The following is a 22896-nucleotide window of genomic DNA, read 5'->3' on the forward strand; positions in this document are numbered from 1 at the left end:
TCCTGAATTGTGCATGAGTCAAGCACTGCGAGGCTGCAGTGCTAACCACTTCACTACTATGCTGCCCTTTTGATAAATATATCACTAATTAACTTATTAAGACAATAAGAGAAAGAAAGCCCAAATTCATGTATTTAGAGACATCATTTTAAGAGTTATCAGACTTTGTTTGGTCAGTACCTTGCAGTTCTCACTGTTTTCTTTTCTTACTCTGTGCATCTATTTTCATTCATAACCTCATTTACCAATCCCATGAGTCTACTGCATTTTATGACCATTACGATGTCATTCCAAGATGTCATATTCCATGACATTGTACAACACTGGAAAGATGAAACCAGAGGATGAACTCTGAATCTCAAATATCTCTAGACTGTGCTTGTTTTAGATGCTCTCTTTTTGAGCAAACGGTAAGGCATAGGATAGCACAGAAAACTGGTTCCAGAAAAACACTAGAAGTGTCTAGTGAAGAAGAATTACATTAAAATAAGACTTAAGTATGTTGTATAGATCCAACCTTGGTTTGTTTCCCCCTGTACATGACTGATGAATCATTCAGCAATAAAATACAAACATTTAGCATTGTTTTTCATCAATTAAAACTGTATAAGGTTGCCCTTTTCCCACCATTTTTTCAGATAAATGTTTAATTGGCCCCTTTAGATCTCTGATTCTCTGAATAATTAAGCTACCAAAGTGAAGTCTGACCAAAGGGACCTTTTGGAGTTGCTAATTAGACACAATGCAAGTTTGAAAACAACATGTTTCGATACAAAGAAGTTAACACCTAAGGGAGAAGCAAATGCCTTTGTTGTTAGCAACTTCCATTTTATGTATAATTTCTAAAAAGATTTTAAAACCTGCCCTGAGTACAGTAAATTGGTATCCACAAGCAGTCTAACTCCTCATAAAAATAAAGAGCATACTGTGAAGCAATAGTAATTTTTCAAAATCTTTTATTGTAATTTTATTTTTCATTTTTTAAACCATGTGAGGTATCTTCTGAGTGATATGCAAAAATCAAAGGAAGCAACAGATAATTTAAGAAATAAATTAGTCTCAGAGGCCAACTAATATCTTTTATACATTGTATTTTCACGTACTTTTGAGAAATTGTTAATACTGTATGAATATTTGGGTTGATGTAAAGAGTCATGTACAGTTCCATAGGGCTCCATTTTAGTCCCATTGCTCTGTATCAATGTTTTAAATTCTGGTATGCGTGGCAAGCAAGGCTGAGCCTGATCAGCACTGGGATGGCAGATCTCTAAAGAAAACCAGGATGCTGCTGTAAGTAGTGTTGGTGAACCCGTAGGTGGTGCACTTCCCTCTGGACTAATCAAGTGCCCCAGTATAGGGACCAAGCTAACTGTGCTATATGAGGTGTCATTCTTAAGATGAGAGTTTAAGCTGTCAAAAAGTTCATTCTCCACCTGATTTGTTGTATCGTGAGACTTTAGACTCATATTTGGGTACTATATGTAAAGCACTTTAAAATAAAAAGAAGAACATGTATTGTACTGTACATATTGCATGGGTGGCCATGAATTACAGAAAGATTAAATGGATCTTGGAGTTTATGCAGGTTCTTGGATGTCCTCTTCAAGACAATGTGAGAGGAAACAATTTTTGGTTATACAGTATATTAGAAAATCATAGGAAGTCATGGTGAAACTTTACAATACATTAGAAAGGTCTCATTTAGAATAATGTACCTAGTTTTCGTCACCATTATATAAAATAGATATTTTAGAATCAGCCTCCCAAGAAATCAGAGGTAAAAAATGATTCCAGGTATCATGTTTTTTTTTTACCCATGATACTGAACCTAATCTCTAGTTCAGGCCAGAATAGATTAAAATTTGATCCAGTTATATCAAATCCTGAGGTACGTTTAGGATGGGTAACAGGAAATGCTTTTTTAACAAGCAAAGCTGTAGATATCTGGAATAGGTTACTTCAAGAAACGGCAACTTTAATTTAAGATTCAATTAGCTACCAAAGGTTTTTTAAAAAGCTATATGTTCTGTATGGCCTCTTCTCATTTGTGGCTTTTCTTATGGTCTTACGATATTTTTTTTTAATTGATGGATTTCTTATTTAGAGCCTGGAAGCTTTTGTTCTTAACATTTCTATTTCTGTTCTATTTCAATTTTTCCAATACTGATGCTGTATTCAAAGGGCAATTTGTTGAGCTGACATTTTAATAAATGCATCTGTTCTTCCATATACTGTAACATGACAAGGTTGTGGAGAAACCAGACCACATTGGTTGGATCATTGGACTTTAACCTGCCAGAACAATTGAGGTCCTTTACTTGTTGGGTCTCTTGGATATCCCAGGCGCCACCTATCTGATGTAAAAATAGTTGGGGTAGCCTAAATATTGAAATATTGGAGAAGAGGAAACTACCCAGAACACTAAAACTCATAAAATGTGCAGTTCTATTAAGTCTCTTAGGAAACAAAATATTAACCCACTTCGGAGTAAAGCTTTTGCCCACACAGCTTTAAAAAGCAAAATTGTTGGTTTATGTTTCAACAGTCTAATTTAAAAGGCTTTGTAAGAAGTAAAAAAAATGTGTGTTGGGGGTGGGGTGGAGGAGTGGAGAGCAGATGATAATGATGGCTTTTTCATTTCATTTGGCTTTTTACGATGGCTGTGTGCTGTTAAAGAAAGAAGAAATAATAATCTTAATAATCTATTAAGTTTGATGTCCAGTTTGTTAGTTCCCTTTTTGAGTTTGCTATTTAAAAATGCAAGGTTGGATATAATAAGTCTCTGCTGTGGTTTACCATTCAAAATGACAAACAAATCGTGACAAAATAATGACTGAAAAGCTTAAAAAATCATCAAGCTGATTAAATACTAATCAGATTACAGATTGCCATATACATCAGGAGGTGCTCATGCTTGAGATTTATCAACATTTTTATTTTCATTAAAATCTAAACCTCAGCTTTATCTTTAGTATTTTTATTTCTTCTTTATTATTCCTAAAATTCTTATATTTACATTTTTGTAAAATTAATCACAACAGCAGACATAAGACAGCCTACTTTGAAATCAGGTTCTTTGAGGTCAACTGAGTAGAAATAAATCATGGTCTATAAGTGAAACTATTATCTCTTATTATGAGCTTCTAATCATAACATTAGGATCCTTTTACTCTTTATTGGTGTTCTGTAATTACAGGCACTTCTGCCTTTTAAAACCCTCACTGTTAATTAAATGAAAATGGCATAGTTTACCAGAAACTATTGGGCATTAAAGCCAATCTATTTAATACATACCATATTAGGCTGTTGCTTCTATACTTATGTTGCTTATCTACATCAAGAGAGAGTCAATATCCTTTATATTATGTATAAACATCAACCCATCATAGTTATTTTAAAAGGGTTGAGCAGAAGATAAAGAATGAGAAAAGATCAAATTTGGCTTCTTGCTTACTGGCTGATTTGGTCTCATCAACAAATTCATCATGAGTCTCATTGTTTACTTTCTGTTTTCCCTCCCACAGGTGCTACAGCATCTGCACGCAAAGAGGTCATCCGCAACAAGATCCGGGCCATAGGCAAGATGGCCAGGGTGTTCTCCGTCCTGAGGTACAACTAGGCATGAACCGAGCCACTTTGAAGAGAACCACAGGACACACAGAAATGCTGAAGTGCAATGAAATAGTGAAATGTTTACTCTTTCTGTGTATTGGGCTTTTTTTAAGTTCAACATTAGCTGCTTATTTGGTAACACAGTAAGTGCTGAAGCTCAGCTATCCCAATAGATTATTCAGGCAATTAGAAAAAAAAATGAAAGGACAAAGAAATAAGGCATTGTTAAATCTATATTTTACCCTTAAAAACTAATGTATTTATGTGACGAAAAGACCAAATTGACCCAAAATGTTTTACATCCAGCCTTTCCAGACTTCCAAAGCAGGGGTCCCTGTGGCTCTTTCCCCTGTGAGTTTTTCACCTCGTCACATCGCTTGTGATAAAATACCAGCTTTTGCTTCATTCTATGGTCAGCAGCTTGGCAGAAACTCAGACTTGGTAATGTACTTGGTAATGTCTCAGGTGCTCTGCAAACCTGAGACTTTATCAAACTCTAATGTGTTGCAAGACCAGGCATTCAGTGTTAGAAATTTTGGAAAGGTTTATTTGAATGTTGCTGCTTCATTATCCCTTCATAATTGCTACAAAAAACATTATATTCACATGCATAAAGGGACTTTGCACAAGTAACATAACGTGCATAAGAGGTCATGTCATTTGTTCTAGCATTGCATTATTCCAAGCACTATACAGTAAATTGTCACAACATCTTATGCACATGTCCCTATAAAGCTCGACCAAAGTACCTGGGCTGAATGGCCTCCTATCTAGTAACCATTCTTATGTTTTTGTGTGTTCATTGCATTTTTTGTAGCTTGTATAATTCAACGTTTATTGTCAGGTATACAAGGTTGCGCATTTGACTCATCACCACAGTGTTTCACAGTTTAAAGGTTTTGTTTTCTTATCACAGCTGATACAGAAATGCATGTCAAGCCACTAAGAGCACAACAGTGTAATGTATTTCTCCTCTTCTTTGCAGAGAGGAGAGTGAGAGTGTCCTGACATTGAAGGGTTTGACTCCAACTGGCATGCTTCCCAGCGGTGTGTTGTCAGGAGGGAAAGAGAAACTTCAAAATGGTAAGCATGCACTTAAGCCATGTACCTTTGTCTTAGACAGCAATGTGTTGTATGGAGGTAAAGAAACATCAATGTTAAGCTATCTGTGTAATGTTCTTTGTTATGTAATGATGTAGTATGATATACGTACCTTAACATATCCTTACTGCATTTATGTCCAATGATGTATGAAAATCTGTTTATAACTGTTCCACTCATAAACTCTATAACAGTAAACTGCTTCCTTTGATAAATGTGTTTGATTCCTAAGCACAGTATTACAGAGGTTTTTTTTTTCAATTAGTTACAAGGCACAAAGAAAAGTATAGAATTTACCTAATGTGTCTTGCTGTTTAAATTATTGTATATTTCCTTAGAATAATAATCAGTGAGTCTTCTTCTCAGACGAATAAGACTGTTTTTTCTCAAATCCCATGCTACTCAGGAATGGGGATCCACTGAATCTGGAGAATTAACTTTCCTTTATAAATAGGTTTTTATTTATTATCCATTTCTTAACAATGTCTGCGGTATTGCTGACCCGAATAAACTATCACTTACTTTCCCTCTTTTACTCTACATTCTGCTGGTTGTTTCAAACTTTTTTTTCTATTTCTTTCTTTCCCCTTTCTCTCTAGAAACTGCAGGTATAATCTTTTGCGCAAGTATTCTGCCTAAAATGTGTTTGTGAGACAAAAGCAAACTTCATCCACTCATGTTGAATACAAAATACTTGTGTTATTTTGACATTCTATCTCCCTTACATCACAGAATTATGTATATTTTTTTTAATATGGTAATACAAAAATATTTTAAAGGAAAATGTGAGGCATTTCATACTTCCCTGGTTAATATCTGGATACTTTCTGTTGCAAAAGATCCAGGGAAGAAACTATTAGACATTTGCTTTAATCATAAGCTGTGTTTGAAAGGGGATAACAGGTATCTATTTCTCATCCACAAAAAAGACAGAAATCCAAACAATTTCACTCCTCTTTTCATGACATGTTATTGTACATATTATGCAAAATTATCAGTTTTTCTATTATTGATATAAAGTGACATCTTACTTTATATTTTGGTACAGAGATGTGCCAGGGTCTTTGTTGGTTAAAAGTGCCTGCAGAGATTTAAATTATAGTATAATGCGTAGGCCGTAAATTCATTCAGTTGAAACTATTTTAATTGAAACTGATTTTTCAAAAGATGACTAGTTTAGAAACGTTGTCTAGTGGAAACAGGATAAAAAGGGGGAAATGACTTGGATTTTGACATTAGCTTTAGTAACTTTTTGCCTGATCTTTTCAGCTCTCAGGAGCTAAGCAGGGCTAGTTCTGGTCCATACTGGAAAGAGAAACCTTGAGGGAAAACTAGGTAGATACAAGTGATGTTAATGGATCAGTAGGTGGCAGTATTCCCTCTGGGTCAGACTTTCTGAGTCAATATGGTGATAGGGAACGCTGTGCTGCATGAGGTATAGTACCATCCTTCAACAGAGGACTGGACTAAAGGGTCATTAATGATCCCATGGTAGTGTTCAGATTAACAGGAGTTTTAATGCCAGTAAAGTGGTTAAACTCAAATTTGGTCTTGCACAATCAGGCCTCCTTAAATTCGCCACTTAATTCAATTTGTGAAGAAATTCTCACTTCTCCACCTGATGTGATGTGCTGTGGGGCTTCTGGTGCATGATGGCTACCACATGCCACCGAGGTGGGTACTGCATATTAATTTTAATTAATGCATTTTAATGGTGGACAATGTAGGTCCCCTCTTATATGTAAAATTCTTTGGGGATCTGTAGAATGAAGAGTACTTTACAAAAGCAAGGAAATATTTTTATCGTGATAATGGTGATATTACAGTATTTATAATGCATATTTATATTTGTGAATTCCAAATTCTATATAAGAATCTGGAGCGTCTTCTGTAAAAGGTAGCAAATTATTCATAAAACAATCATGACTTTTTACATTAAAGTCATTTAAAGGTCATTGTATTAAAAAAAATTCTGGAATAACAGAATGCTCAGTACCGCTCTAAAACATGTGATCCCTTATAAAATTGGTCTCTAAAAGAGAGCTGCCATAGCACAACCAGGAGAAGAGACCTTGTTGGGCTCTTGGTTTATTTTGTAGAATTCCTGTTAAACACAAAAGCAAACCAGTCACCCCCTGTGTAACATTTGTATTCTTAATCTAGGACAGGAATCTATCTTCATCAGTTAGGTACCGCTCAGAGGGCAATAAATGCTCTACAAAACTTCAGATGTATTGTACAGTATAGTAAAATAGTACCCAACAGAGGGAGACATTTAAACATGTCAAAAGTGAGTGATATTATTCTGATTCCTGTTTCAGCATTTGTAGAATCTTAGCAAAGCATCGCAAAGCTGAGACGGACAAATGTGCTGCTGTCACCAAGTTGTGCTTCATTATCCACTGGATTTCTTTTTTTCTTTATGTGTCATGTTTTTCAAGGTTGTGGGACATGTACTGTACAGTATACGGTTGTGGGTGTTTTTTTATAGAAGTATTTTTTAATCCATTAGCATTAGACTCACAGGACAAAATCATCATTACTGTGCACTGAATAATGAAAACGAATGATATCTCAGTAGATTTGTTTACAAATTGAGATTCATTTCTAAAACAGTTTAAAGATTTGAGTTGTGTTCATGTTGTGAAGAAAAAAGTAGAGCAGTTTTAGCCTGTATTTATGACAGTACTTTTTTGTAAGGATGTTTTGTTCTCTTTCTGTAACCACATTCCCTCATGGTTATGATCTTTGGCCTTTAAAAGTGTCAACTTGTAATATTGATTGTTTTATCAGTGTTCTAAGGGCTTTATTCTTTTCACAACTCTCTTTTACAAAATATATCATGCTTTTGCATCCCACGTACTGTATATACAGTATTGTGTTTGTACAACGTACAGCAAGACCTGTGAGGGAAAAAGAGAAGCACTGATTCTATGTTTGAACTCAATTTTCTTGAGCTCAAGTCTTTTTTTCACACCAGAATCCCCAGCAGCAGCCCCCTAAAGTGTAACATTATGACTTAGTCATTGAAATGCTTAATGTTTTACTGTCATACATTGAGTTTTCTAGTTTTAAAATAAAGACTTAAAAGAGCAAATTTACCAAAAGATCCTCATCGAATACTCCTTTAAAAAGCTGCGTTTTGTTCCCTTACTTTTTTCTTCACCCTGATCTTGTTCGTACGCAATCTCTGATATTTTAAGAAAAAGGCTCATGCTTCCTTCTCTTTCTACTAACATTCGTGTGTGTGGTTCTGTCAAAATACCCAGAAGTTAACATTTTAGTTGCATTAGCTCCTTTGCTGCTCATTGACTTGTTCTCAGAATTTAAATCCTCTGCTCACTTTTCTCATTCGTTTTGCAACCCCTTTCTTCTCTTCAGCTACTATTGAGGCTATTGAGGCTGATGAAGGTAAATAGGCCAGTCCCCCTTTCTGTTGCTTCTGCAATAGATAAGGGCCCAGCTGGGTTTGTTCATTTTGCCGTAGCTTGTATAGAGTGTGTGGGTGTTGGGCTAACAAACTGTGCCTTAGTATTAACAAAAAAACATGCTTGATTTAAAGGGGAACAATCTTCACATTGCAGTGAAGATGGTGTATAGTACCTACATAGTTGCGTTGCTTTGTATGAAATCTCCACCAGTAGATAAAAATCTGCCATCTTTATCTACCTCTATAAGGATAAAGATATTCCATTTTCCCACCTCTACAACACTGATCACAATATGAGCATGGACTTCATTTTGCAGTGTCATGCACATTACATTTTAATTTGAAGTAAAAGTTTGAAAAGGCATTTCTGTTGCATAATTAAGGGAGAATCAATGTCTCGTTAAAATAAATGATCAAATCCTGTTCTAGTTAACCTTTTTGATCCACTTTTACTTCCTGCATGACAGCTCTGGTGGCATCTTTGTTTGTTTTCAGGAAACAGCAGCCAGCGGCTTATTCTTTGCTTTACACTAGCCTTCATACTTCAGTTTCAAGCCATACTTAGGTTACTTAGGAGACCCTGCAATTAAACTCCACAAAATTGTTCCCCTTTAAAACAAATTAGTATCTGCAGTTGTACTTTGTTTTTGCAAGAATGTTTGGAAATTCTTTTGGAGATCTATATTGGAACTAATGAGTGTCAAAATTTGAAAACTCTCAAATTTTGTGTCTGAAAGCAGAAAAGGCTAATTGAATTAAAAATGAAAGACGCAAGAACAACATCAACTGCTTGCTAAATAGCAGTTGACTAGCTGCTATTTATGTTGGAATTGCTGATTAATTCCTTCTAACTGATTCTAATCTACAGTGTGCATCAGTGTTGAAACCTTTTGCTTTTCCATGTGATTCCTGTGACTCTGCTGTGTTGTGTTATAAATGTGAGCTGCTAATAACCTGTGTCTGACCTGTACTATGCAGCAACACACTGTTCTACAATATAAAGATTAGTTTTTAGATCGGAATTTGTAAAAATGAAAATCTCTCTATCCAGAACTGATATTAGAGCTTTTTTATGCTAGTGGTTTGCTGCATGTTTAAAGCAGGCAAAACAAGTGGTTAGCACTAAGTATTTTGTTTAATATTCCCACACCATACTACATCTCTGACAGTTTTAATGTGTTGGTATTTGTGGATCTTTGAAAATTAACTCATTCCTTTTATCCACATAGTAATTATTACTATATATTGTAGCTAAAGACACTGCTACTGTGTACCAGAAACTGCTGATTTCGTTAGGCTTCTTCTCAATGGGCAAACAATTTGTACAGTATGAATTTATTTTGTTAATGTAATTGATGCCTAGCCAATTTGAACCATTTCGTATTCTATTTCAAACTAGTGAACTATAAATGTAAACCTTAATATATTGTTAAAAAATGTGGTGAAAAGTCAGTTTTGTTCAGCTGTAAAGCATATTTGTCGTCATTTGTTTACATCAGTGAAATAATGAAATATTTGGTTTAGAGATAAACACTGATGTGTTCAACACTGCCAGTACCTATGATCAGAAAACATTTTTACTGGCTTTCTCTTTACAGTCGGGAGATCATAACATTTCTTAAAACTATACTATAAATACATTTTAAAGATAATGGTGGACCATTGAAATGCAGATTTGTTTAGATCACCTTAGTAGAATTTGGCAAAAAGCTTAAGTTAAAAAGTTTCGATTCACTTGGAACATGCTGCAAATGTGTTTGGTAGATCAATGTGAGCTCCGATGTCTAGGCAGCAGAGAGCTTCCCTGACTTTCGAGCTCAAACTTCCCTGGCACTTCTTTCTTCATCTACCCTCTTTTTTCATGCTTTGCAGTGTCATTCTTACATTTCTTCAAACATTGTATCAGGCCCTCCGGGATATAAAACTGAAGTCTAGATAATTGCTTATTTAAAAGCAAAATAGCCCATTAAATATTGCTTTTATTCCCCATAGTAATTCAAAATGTGTGGCAGTTTCATATTACGTATTACTAAGAAAGAACTATGGAGAGCATTACTTTTTAAGAACGAAAAAGAATGCTGTCCAACCAGCAATACTAAATGTACTACATACTGTAGCTGCCTATTGTTCTGTGAGCACATTGTATTTTTATGGATTATCAACCAACAGCTTAAAAAGCAGTCTTTTAAATAAAAAAAATGGTGTATGTGCTTGCCTATAAGATAAAAAGCATTTTGATTTAAACTTCAAATATAACTTTAAAAACGTTAAATTGACACATTGCCTTTGTTTCCTGTCAGAAAGTCTTCTTGTCAGTGAATAACAGTGAAAACACATGTGGCCCTATGGTAATGGGTGCATTTTTCTCATTTCTTTCATTTCTCCTTCAGCCATCAAAGGTTTTTCGCCTCAGCATAAGATCACGAGCTTTGAAGAAGCCAAAGGGTTGGATCGCATCAACGAGAGAATGCCTCCACGCAAGGATGCCATGCCCACTGATGGCAGCCTCAACTCCCTCAACAAGGCCATTTCCTCAGAGACCAATGGCACTGACAGCAAGGGCAGTAGTAGCAGCAACATCCAGTGATGGGCTTCTGGTTTGAAGGCTGTAAGGCATGTAAGAATGGCTGCCAAAAAAGCAGCTGGGACGTTGTTGCCTCTGAAGCAGCTTGCAAAGGAGTTGAGGGGTGGGGAACCGGGTTTTCAGAATCGAGGGACAGAGAGTGAGTGATTAGGGGGTAGAGAGAGAACTATAGAGAGAAAGATAAAACATTATTTGGTGGGTGACATTTCTTGTTCTTTGGATATGCCTTTAATGCTTGTAGTAACATGAAAAGTTATTGCTGGTTAACTATTTTAAGAATCTTGGGGATATACTTGATCATGTATTGCATTGGGGAAAACTTAATGGGTAATGTTTTGAAAGGCCTTTACTCTATTACTGGACATGGAAACTTTGTCTAACTTCTTACTAACTCTTGTACGTTTACAAAATACAGCACTAAAAATGGACAGAACGTTAAGAAATAAAAACATTTTTAACAAATAATGGTGTACAAACTAAGGACTATTTATTGATAACTTTTTTTTTTGCTACTCTTGTCATAAAAATAGCTCTGAAGTAAATTAGGCAGTCTTAAAAGAATGTTGCAAAATTGTTAAAATGCCAAAAAGGAAAGTTTAATGGTTTTGTACAGATTATGCTTACCTCAGGTTTATTTAGTGTGTGCTTGGCCCTACTTTCTGTATAATGGCTAATTAACTTGGCAATGAATACCTTTATTCTTTAAATTTAATAACTGGAATTACATTCATCTATTATTTGCAGATATTTTTGTTTGTTTTATTTTGTTGGGGGATAGAACTGTTGGTTGTGGCTTGCTGGAATTCTATATTTATGAGTGGTATTTTTTTTATTTTTTAAGTATAGTGAACAAAAAACACCATATAAGGTTCAGTGAAAAGCATCTATATTATGTAAAAAAAAAAACAAATAAATAAAAGAATCTGCCTATGCATGTTTTCTAAAACTAAATAAATAAACTTGGCTGCAGAAGCCTGTTTGGGACTGTAATGCGCTTAGTGGATATATACTGGAAATGTATACCGCCATTCTTTATATTCACTTAATGATACTGCTTAATGCCTTCAACCTTTTTGTAAGTAAAGCATTGAAATATTTAAGATGGGAGAGGATTCATCATATTTTTAACATATGCTTGTAAGTGCACATGTAGTTCAATTAGCATGTTTAGCGATTATTGTGAGATAAGTTTGTGGTTACATGTGGAACTCAAAATGCATGATAGCTGTTAGTGTCATATAATGGTTTAGTCATTTTTGTTCTGTTCTGTAATGTGCCACAAAAATGTAATTTTATTATTAATTAATATTATAATTTTTGGAACTCTCTTGCTTTGTATATCAGTTACGGGTTTATTACTGCTCCATACTTTAAAATTAAAGAGAAGAAAAAGTCCATTGATCTTTTTTAACAACTGTATAAGTGCCCAAGTAATTCACTACAACATGAAGCCTTGCTTTTGTAATTTGACTTCTAAACTGTTGGCAGATAAAGCATGCACTTGCAACAATGAAAAGTATTTTATATTACTGTTCAATAAAACGTGCATGGAATTCAGTTGTGTTGTTTTGTGTGTGTGCATGTAAACCAGAACTAATATTTCATGCTCTGAACTAGAAATTCAATTGATGTAATGGTATAATCATATAAGTTACTGAATTGTAGTCCTATACAGTATATTTACTCCCTTATGTCACGGCCACTTAAAAATTAAATTTTTCTAACAATAAAACAACAGCACTTTTAAGAACTGCATGCTGATCTACTTAAAGTAATTCTCTTGAAATTTCATTTTTTCATAAGTGCAGACTTGTTAGAACTGCCCCTGTACTTTTCTAAGCATTATCTTATTAAGCTACTGTCATGACCAAGGCAAATAAAATTCCATATTTTCGGGATATAACTTTCATTATTATCCTGAAATTCACAGTGTCAATGAAACACGTTCTTCTAAGTGGTTCAACGTTGAGATAAAGCCAAAAGTGCTGATTGCTAAAGGCTAATTCGTTAAAGTATAAGGTAATAATCATGACAAAACTAGATTTGACAATGAACAACACTGTATTTGACACATCTGCCAAAACATTTCCCACCATCTCCCTGCTACCAGAGTAATTTGAATATTACATGGATTGTTTTGCGAGGAAAGATTTCATATATAATTTTTGGGGTAAGCCATGTTTTAGGATTTACAGTACCAAAGAACACCCTTTTAAAACTAAAATTCTGAAGGAAAGATTTACTATGGTTAAATATTAAGGTACAGGAGAATGAATTAGAAATTAGGTGGATTTCTAAGAAAATAATGTAAAGTCATGCATTCGATTTCTTTATACAATACATATTTGATCTAAAAATTGACACACAAGACAACACCTAATCTTCCTTTTAACAATATTTGAGATGTATCTAAATAAAGGGATTTTTTAAACTTAAAATGTATGCCCAGCTACCAAGAAAAGATTGCATTATGAACTTAATTTGACCTAATCTGGTTTTAAATTGTTTTTTTATGCCCAAAACTACACATAAAGCATTGAAATCTCAAATTAATACAGTATGAAGGTTCATTATCCACATTCCATATGTGCAGTACAGATACTTAAATCAGTTTTATCTACTGTACAACTATAAAATAAATTACTCTAAGAAGAGAAAGCATTTTCTTGTCTTTGATCAAGAAAATACACATAAAGACACAAGCATGAATCATCTTTTTATTTTCTAAATGGATTTAAACTAACATCTGGAGTGTCACATAACATACTCTTTTCATGTGCCGCATGAACTAGAGACAATTATCTTTACTTTGTTTCTTTGTGTTAAATATATATTTCAAGGGTAGCATCCATAACCATTAGTCAGCAAAGTAACACAACTGAAAGAAATCTAATACCAAAGCAAAATGAAGCTCATGAACAACATGATGATCTTTCTTGTCTCATAGCATTGCTGTAAAGGAATATATTTTTTAAAATACACTGGAATTCATGGAAAGAAATGTTTTGTAGTTTCACGCTTCATGGTGCATAACCTCAATTACTTTTTAAATGTATTATCCTATTGAATCAGTAAAAGCATACACAAAACACTTCTCTTGCTTTCCCTTTACTTACCAGTATTTTAAGTGATAAGATGCATTACTTTATTCTGTCTTATTCTACTATCTTGACAACCAGGGAATGTCATACAATGCTATTATTGCACAAGCAGATTCCCTCAGTTCATTTTTCAATATATTAAAAAGGATTACAATTAAAAGTCATATTTTTAATTCTGTAGTAAAAGTAGGGGTGTAGGAAGTAATGAGGTTGCATAAACCGCCAATATTAAACAATACAAAGAAGAGAAAAACATGAAACAAGACAAGCAAAGTTCTGATATTTCTGACAAAGTAGACAGTGATGTACAAAAAAAGATACTGAACACATTAAGCAAAGTTTGTTAAACAATTCTCATACATTGCATTGCCTTAATGTCACACAGAAAGGCATTATTAATATTGGTGAGCTTTTTCTATCAACCGATTTAAACTTTAAACTATGTTATTTCAGGGCCAATATCATTCCATGTTTTATCTTAAAACAGTGCACAACTAAAATCACAAAACTATGTTTAAGTGAAAAATGTTAATTTTATTTTCTGTGCCTATCTTTTCTATATTTTAATTGGAATCTTTAATTTAGCCTCGTCACTTTTGTATAGAAAATCTCCTTAAAATCTATAAAAGCTTTAGTTAGTTCTATGACTAAAATAGAAAAATGATTAGGGTCTCTTTACTGAGTGTTGTAATTCAGCACTCTTACAAACACTCCTTTTGTTGTTATTTATTTTTACGTTTCATATCACAAGTTACATTGAAAGATTTAACAGCATTTTATTTTCACTAGAATATGTCAGAACTAACATAAGACAACTACTGTATCTCCCTTAAAGTTGACAAAGTTTTCAAAGGAGACTGACTTACAACTAGCAAGATCTATTTCTATGGATATTTTATTTGGGGGTAAACATTTCAGTTAAAATACCTCCTTTAAACACACCTGGAAGGCCTTCCAAAAATATAAATTTTACTTTAATCATGATCCAGCAGGCTTGATCTTGGGTTTCCTCTTCAGCATTTTGAAAATCTCCTTTCTCATTTCCTCATTCCTCAGGCCATAAATGATGGGGTTTAGGGTTGGAGGAATGTTCAAATACAGCAGATCAGCTGAGAGACGGATACCTGTTAGGACAGTATTCTTCTCCGGGTCCTTTATTTCCAAGCTGCCAGTCACAAACAGCAAATAGGTATTCCCAAAGAACATTGACAGCACAATGCCATGTGTGACAACAGTGTACATTGCCTTCCTTGATGCTTCAGTGAGACGAGCACTGCGGGACTCCTTCAGAATTTTCATGTAAGAGACAGCAACAATTATTTGGCCACCTGCTAAGTGTATAGCAATCATGAAAAGCCTGTAGTATCTGGGAAAGACTGAGATAGACACAGTACATGGGCTAGCCTCCAAGGCAGCCCCAGTGCACAGAAAGCTGCTAGAAGTAATAAGATAGCAGGGCTTATGACCCACAAAGGGGAAAATATAAAACATGGGATAAACAATGGCAAAAGCCCAGCAGATTACTATGAATTTATGGACGCGGTCATTGGAGACTTTCATCTCATAGTCGAAAGGGTAGCAGATCACAACAAACCTATCAATCGCCATGAATGTCACCATCCACATCCCAATGCAGGTGAAGACATTTAAGAAGTAGTATTGTATGAGACACCAATTCAAAGTAATGGGTTCTGTGCTAGACATGGAAAATCTGGTGATAAAATAAGGTGGAAACATTAGGAGTCCAAAAAGATCAACCAAGCAAAGGTGAGAAATAAGGACATTTTTCGGATTTCTCACTGAGCTCCTTGTAGAAACAATGTGAATGACCATGCTGTTTGCTAAAAAGCCAATGATGAAGACAATGACTTGAATAGGAATGATGACATGCCTTACTTTGCTACTGTAAACTAAACCCAGCAAAAGGAATCCAGTTGTTTCATTGGCTTCACTTCCAGCCATTAATATTGATTGTATTGAAAATTACAGCCCTAGTTTCTCACATCACGAAAGAAATTTGTCAAACAAAATGAGAATCCACACACTATATTGCTGGATTCATGACACACCATTTAAAAGGGACTGAAACGGTCCTCCTTTTAGCATTTTTTTTTTTGCTTCAGTGTCCTTAAGGGATCTGCCATTGGCTGTAAGGTTTGTTTTTCTTCATATAACACTTTTAACTCTTTGAAAGTCAGTCCTGCCATGCAACCAATATATTGAAAGGCATTAATTTTATATTTTAGGAGAAAACTGTTTGTTGTTTTGATATTTGTGCTTATTATATTTTGTAGTTTTATTTAAACAAAGCCATTTGTCCATGCACATTCCATGTGAAATCTGTACATATAAAAATGCAATAGAAATAATAATGGGAACAAAGGTATTATCTTTTTGAACAGTAATATGAAATACATGCAATTAAAATCTATATATATACTGTATGTAATACACATTTATATCAGTATGTGTAATATATAACAACATATTTTTACAAATAACAGGCCATTTGGGCTATCTAGATCATTAGTAGTTAAAAGTAATTGATCTAATTATCTGATCCAGCAACTTCTTAAAAGAAGCTTGGTATTGGCTTCAGCAAAAACTTCGGGTAGCTTGTTCCATACTCCCACATCCATTTGTGTAAAGAAATAATTAGTTGTCTGAGTTTTAAATACACAACCATAGAGTTTCCAATTGTATTTCCTGGTTCCAGAGTCACTCTTAATTCTGAACAGGTCCACTGTGTTGAATTTGTGAAAGTCCTTCGGGATTTTGAATACTTCTTTCATGTCACATAATCTACTCTATTCAACACTGAAAATGTTCTGTTCCTTCAGCCTGTCAGTGTGAGAAATTTCTTTACCGCAAAAAATTAATCTGTTTGCTCCTCTCTTGATTGATTCCAGAGCAATAATGTTTTTTTATAATGTGGCAAATAAAATTGTACACAATATTCTAAATAAAGTCTTAGTAGTGCACTGTACAACGTTAACATTCTTGAATTTAAATTGTATGCTTTTAATTATGTCTTAACATTGGTTTGCCTTTTAATGCTTGTAAAATGTTCATTTAATATGCATTTAAATTATGTATGTTAGTGAAAACTGCACTTGTGTTAACCCCTCCTTGTAGAAAAGCAATATTGCTCTGTAACTCTCACTCCCTAGTCCTCTAAGAAAAAAGTCAATGACTTGTAATGTAGATAAAGCCTGTGCCTTGGCCTGCCCTGTCACTAAGTATGAGCTCCAGTGAGCATGCCAGTGTCCCACAACTCTTGCCAGTGACTTCCTGACCAGATCATCCATGGGCGAGCTAATGGACCAGCACTTCTCATTTCATCCACTGTGTGTCTTTACTGCTTTTCAGGGAAACACAACAATTGGTTTCACACTTTCCTGAGTTGCTAAATACTTTGGTTTCCCTTAAAAGAAAACTCTGCTTTTTAAGTCCATAAACATTTGTGAGGAACTGCTCCTGATGTGCTCTTTGTTTTGAGTAAAATATGTAGGACCACCAACAATTCTTGATAGCTCAATATAGACTTAGGACACTGTGTTTCTTCATAAAGTTATGCTTTTATTAAATGCCTTTCTGCAAACAACTTCATATTATCATCCGTCAAATTGATGTTTTATTTTTTGAGTTATCCTCATTTGATCAGTAATTAACCTTTGTTTTTTACACATTTTACGAGTTTCTTTACACATCTCCCTTAAACGAGCTCAGAGAAGTGATTTAAATAACGATAGCAGGAACGTCTATGCATAAAATATCTTTTAAGCAGGATGTTTTTGTCTGTGTAAGACTGCGTCTTTTTTTCTATTGAAAGAAGCAGAAAGCTGTAGCCAATAGAGACTTTTTCCGTGTCTCATTTATTTCTAGAATATCTCCTCATAGGGTTTATAACGGCATTTGTAAAATTGTTGCATGCCACTCACAAGAAACATACTGTACTAATTTCACGTTCATGCAAAGTTTTTATTAAAGGGGTCTTTGAATAAGGTTTGGCGTCTTAACATACGTATTTCATGGAATTTTCGCGATTTCAGGTTATTCACCTATTACGTACTTTCAGAACAGGCAAACGAAAGTGCGCTGTGTAAACAGAGTACCTGTATGTCTTGTTTTTGATCAGCCATTGTGGATTGCATGTTAACAAGGGTATATTGTCTAAACACTTCTGACGTTGCTTTGACTTTGCCTGCTATTTTTACAGAATTATTTGATTGAAAATGTTTCAGTTTTGTGCATTTTCGGGTTTGCATTGTTAATATCAGAACGCATCAATTTGCTGTGTTTATAATGTCTGACATAAAATGTGGTTTGACTGCACAGTACTGCATGTAAAACGACGGGTGAAATTTCCCCCAGTGGGCTCGTAGACTAGGAACAGTATGGGACGCCATAAAGCGATTATTATTCTTTTTTAAAAATATTTTGTGCACTGTGTGGTGGCTTCACATAAAGTTGTTTTAGCATATCACAATACCTGTATTTTCAGATTCAGCTCAATGGTTTTCTAACAGATTCTCTATTTCTTTTGCATCTGAATAATTTTAACAAAGATTTAAATATTTAAAATTTCCCTCAGAACATTTCAAACAATAACTTAAGTATTTACCTTACACAGCATTTTTTCACTCATGGGGGCAGCAAAGCATTAAAAATGACCTAAATCTAGGACAAGAACCAGTTTACATTTCTATTTATATACTACAGTATATAGTTTATAGCAATAGAGGACATTATGTAAAAATACTAAGACAAATGAGTTAGTATGGAAGCGGCTTTTTATTTTTGTTTGAGAAAAAACATGTTTTTTATTTTCTTGTACTTTGTGGTGTTTGGGTCATTATTCAGACAATGAAAGTAATGCTTAATTGCAATACACAGAAAGTAAGCAAAACTTGACATAATACCTGCCTGCATGATGTTGAGACATCACAATTTATGGTAGTGATAAAAAAGCTGATTATTCACATTTCTTGGAACAGGTCATGGCTAACACATTATTAGCACATTATTAGCTTTTACCATGTATAAGTAAAATCTGTTGCTTCTCTTCCTTATCACTTTACAAAAATGTTTTTTTTTTATTTGGCAGTAGGTACAGCAAACTGAATTTTCTATTTGCTAAAAACTATAATGACATCATTGCCATTTTCCAGATTAAAAGAAATATAAGGATATCCTTATCCAGTTCTATCTCATTTGATTATCCAGGCTCTGTTTATAATTGTGTAATCAAATTTAGCCACAAGCACACTTACAAGAGTTGATTTATTCCAAAAAGTCTCCAATGCAGGCAATCTTGTATGTTTTATCTTTTTATATACTGGGACAAGGCATTACTTTAATGACAGGAGCTGGTAATGGGCGAAACTGCTGGCGTTTACCAACAGCTACAAGTAAGTGTGAGATTTTCTCTGATTCAAACAGGTTATTTGTCTTGCTGTTCATAATACTGTGGAGAGCCTGGCTCTTGTTTCTTTTAAAAATCTTAAGAAACTCTTTCCTTATGTCTTCATTTCTTAAGCCATAAATGATAGGATTGAAGGTGGTAGGCACATTGAAATAGATTAGATCTGTGGCAATTCTCAAAATAGCTATTACTGCTTTGCCATTGTCTGCATGGAGACTTCCTGTAACAATCAAGAGCAATGATGAAACAAAGAAGATTGCAAGTACGATGCTGTGGGTAACCACTGTATTAAGAGCCTTGCGAGAGGATTCAGTGAGACGGGCACTCCGAGACTCCATTAAGATCTTGACATAGGAGAAGCCCACCATGGCTAAACAAGCTAAAAGGTGGATTGTGAGCATGAAGAGTCTGTAGACCTCCTGAAATGTGGTAGAGATACACATACTTTCTTCCAGAGAGATTCCTGTACACATGAAGCTGGGGGACAACACCAACCTGCAGGATTCATGTCCAATGTAAGGAAAAGAGTAGATCATTGGATAAAAAATGGCAAACAGCCAAGAGATTCCACAGGACAGCAAAGCTTTTGTATTTGTGATTGTCATTTCATACTCGAAAGGGTTACAAATGACATAGTACCTGTCCACTGCCATCAAGGTCACAATAAAAACAGACAAGCAGCTGTATGTGACATAAAAATAGTACTGCAACAAACATAACTTCATATCCATTGGGCTAAGATCTCCCAGAACAAACCTGATAATCAGGTAAGGACAGGTAGTAGTTATGCCATAAAGATCTACAGCACACAGGTTACAGATCAGTATGTTCTTTGGTGTTCTCAAGTAGCTTTTTGAGTAGACAATAAAAATGATAAAACCATTTGCCAAAAAGCCAAGAAACAAAAAGAAAACTAAAATGGGAATGATAATACCCCTTTCATCAACACTGTAGATAAATCCAAGCAAAATCACTCCCGATGTTGTATTCAGTTGTGCATTCATTTTTTATTTTCTATTTTTAAAGGTTTAACTTCTTTAAGCTGGTAAAAGAAGCAGTTAATGTGAAAAAAGATAATACTTTCTGGGAATGTATTTATATATTTTTTGTCAGAAAAGATTAGGGAATTACAGATTCAGAATTGAGGCTAAAATAAAATGAATATGATGTGTTTCCTGTTCTGGGTTTAAATACATATTTGCATCTCACATGTTGTACCATGGGAATGGACACTGGACTGCCCATCAGCTGTAATCAAAACAATAAAGTTCTAGAAACAGTCGCTCATTAACAGAGCTTGAAATAAACAAGGGCAAGTGAGCGAGCATTGCTGAGAGCCAGACATTTTGAGCCACTAGAAGTGTGAAAAGACAATGAGCTATGTTCACAAGTTAATATTTCTCCAGGGAAATTGTATTTCAAAGCAGTCAAAGTAACACATTACATTATCCCTTAAGTTCTGTTTCATTTATTTTAAAATAATCCCCTAGAACTTTCTTTCTAAATGCATCATAATTTTAAAAAGTACTTTCATTTGTTCACATTACTAGTTAGGCTACAAAAGAAGAATGAATAACGTTGCAGTGCTTTTTATCTACAAGCTGTCTCAAATGCATACTGACAAGCCATCCATAATACAGCACCAATGCATCTGCCTCCATTAAATAATTTCAGCATCATAAAGTTCAGCATAGTTATACGTCTTCTTTGCTAGTTTACTTGGATAATGTTCTTTCTACCAATGTAAGAACAATAGATATTCTTTAATTACATTAATAATAAAATATCAGACATTAAAATTGAGAAAATGTAAAAAAGGAAAGCTGTAACTACACACTTATAAACAGCATTTTCTAAATCCCAAAAAACAAATCGAAAATGAGACATCACTGCTTTGAAAAAAAATGCAGAAGTGATTTAATTCATGCTGTACATAACACTTATCTCTGCTAAGGTGATGACATATTTGTTTTGTTACTGAGCTGAGTCAAGAGTGGCAGACAACAAAGAGGTGCTGGTTCTTGGAATGGGGTATACTGTAACGCTTTTAATTGTGGTCATCTCTAACCATTTTACATTTAGTTTTGTCAGTGCCTCAGATTAGAAAAATTAACAATGTAGAGTCTAAATTCCAAAAACAAAACAAATTTGAAGTGAGATATATCACTTCTTTGAAAAAAAAAAAGCAAAAGTTATTTCATTCATGCTGTAAATCACTTTCATCTCTGCTAAGGTGATGACATAATTTCTTTGTTCCTTACTGTTTTGAGGCAATACATTGGTTTTCTGTCCATCCAATATTGGAAAGCTAATTATCTTTTTAAGGTTAGAGTTGATCCAAATCTTGCCCGAGAAGCATAAGGCAACAGCACTGAGAGCACACGACTCTGATTCAACATAACTAGCCTCTGGGAGCTGGTCGGAAACAGAAGCACCTGGCAAAAATCCACTTGAACACAAAGATAACATTTACATGAATAAACTCCACACAGAACAAACAGTGAAACAGAGAACAGAGAATTCAAGTGGTAATTGGAGTATGTTTGTTTTTTGCAATCCAATCATATCATCGAAATTGATGCACTGTCTTTTTTCAAGTACCAGTTGGGCTACATTTTGCCGAAAGGCCACCTCTCATCAGTATCCATTGCAACGTATCATATAACATCCATTTTATTTCTTACATTGAGTCATTTCTTTATGTATGGTGGCAGTTGTGTATCGTTTTTACCTGCCCTTTGAGTCATAGGTCACTCTAGAATACTTTAGACTAGAATTGAAACAGAACCATGGAGCTGTGGGGCAACAGTTTTGACCTTCCCTTCAAACCACCTTGATGACCATCACAGATTTGTCCATTTATTTTAAACAATATTGAGTAAAGCCCAGGATTTCTGTATTGTTTTGTTCTTTCACTTCAATACTTTACTTTAATACTGTTTACCTAAAGCATGTGACCTATTTGTGCAACTGCTCTATCTGAAAACAGTTTTTTATTAAATGTTTAATATCTATGAATCTTCCAAGCTAGCTAATTGTAACAATAGGTCAAGAAGCCAATAATAATGTGTGAGGCTCTTCTACTTCTTGGAGTTGGGCTAATAAACTGGGCCTTAGTATTAACAAAAATACTAAAATTTAAATTTAAATTGTTTTGTTGTTTTTCTCTTTATTGTTGTTCACATACAATCATTGAAGAGCAATAAGATTAAGAGAACAAAACAAAAGAAATCAATAAAATGGGATTTAAGCACCGGTGTCTACTTGAAGAGTCCCTGACAGGAGGGGAAATAGCCACAGTAATTGGGGAGTGGTCAGATAGAGTTTGAACACCAATCATACATTTTTGGACCCTGTCAAAGGTCATTCTGGATGACCAGAAAAAGTCAATTCTAGAAAAGGATTGATGGGGTTGTGAAAAAAATGTGTAATCTCTTCATTTTCAATTAAGCAACCTCCAAAGGGCAAAGAGCTCCAAGCCCTTGCAGAAATCAACTAGACTGGAGCTTTTTCTAGATAAAGTCAAATTGTCTGGGGATTGATCAATCTCTGTGTTCATAACAATATTAAAATCATCCCCTGTGAGCATCAATGGAATTTGAATTGAGGAGAGATCTGACAACAAACCAGAAAAGAAGGAGGC

General features: G+C 34.5%; 2 protein-coding genes across 4 annotated transcripts in view; one reads left to right on the top strand and one right to left on the bottom strand.

Moving 5' to 3' along the window:
- The window catches only part of LOC148678112 (protein phosphatase 3 catalytic subunit alpha), a 174200-nt gene extending 161916 nt beyond the window's left edge, over positions 1-12284 (top strand). For 2 of the 3 annotated variants that reach the window (XM_088631925.1, XM_088631924.1), the window contains exons 11-14: positions 3525-3609; positions 4598-4695; positions 8095-8124; positions 10534-12284. In XM_088631925.1, the coding sequence (XP_088488051.1) occupies positions 3525-3609; positions 4598-4695; positions 8095-8124; positions 10534-10730 (410 nt within the window). In that variant the 3' untranslated portion in view covers positions 10731-12284. The remainder of the gene's footprint in view (positions 1-3524; positions 3610-4597; positions 4696-8094; positions 8125-10533) is intronic. The other variant, XM_088631930.1, reaches the window with a different exon arrangement.
- Positions 12285-14806: 2522 nt separating this feature from the next.
- Positions 14807-15436, bottom strand: LOC148678113 (olfactory receptor 1P1-like). Its single transcript, XM_088639419.1, has one exon. The coding sequence runs from the start codon at positions 15434-15436 to the stop codon at positions 14807-14809; it is 630 nt and encodes a 209-aa protein (XP_088495545.1).
- Positions 15437-22896: the final 7460 nt, after the last annotated feature.

The sequence above is a fragment of the Lepisosteus platostomus genome, chromosome 1, assembly GCF_059453375.1.
Source record: "Lepisosteus platostomus isolate fLepPlt1 chromosome 1, fLepPlt1.hap1, whole genome shotgun sequence".
NCBI classification, from domain to species: Eukaryota; Metazoa; Chordata; class Actinopteri; order Semionotiformes; family Lepisosteidae; genus Lepisosteus; species Lepisosteus platostomus.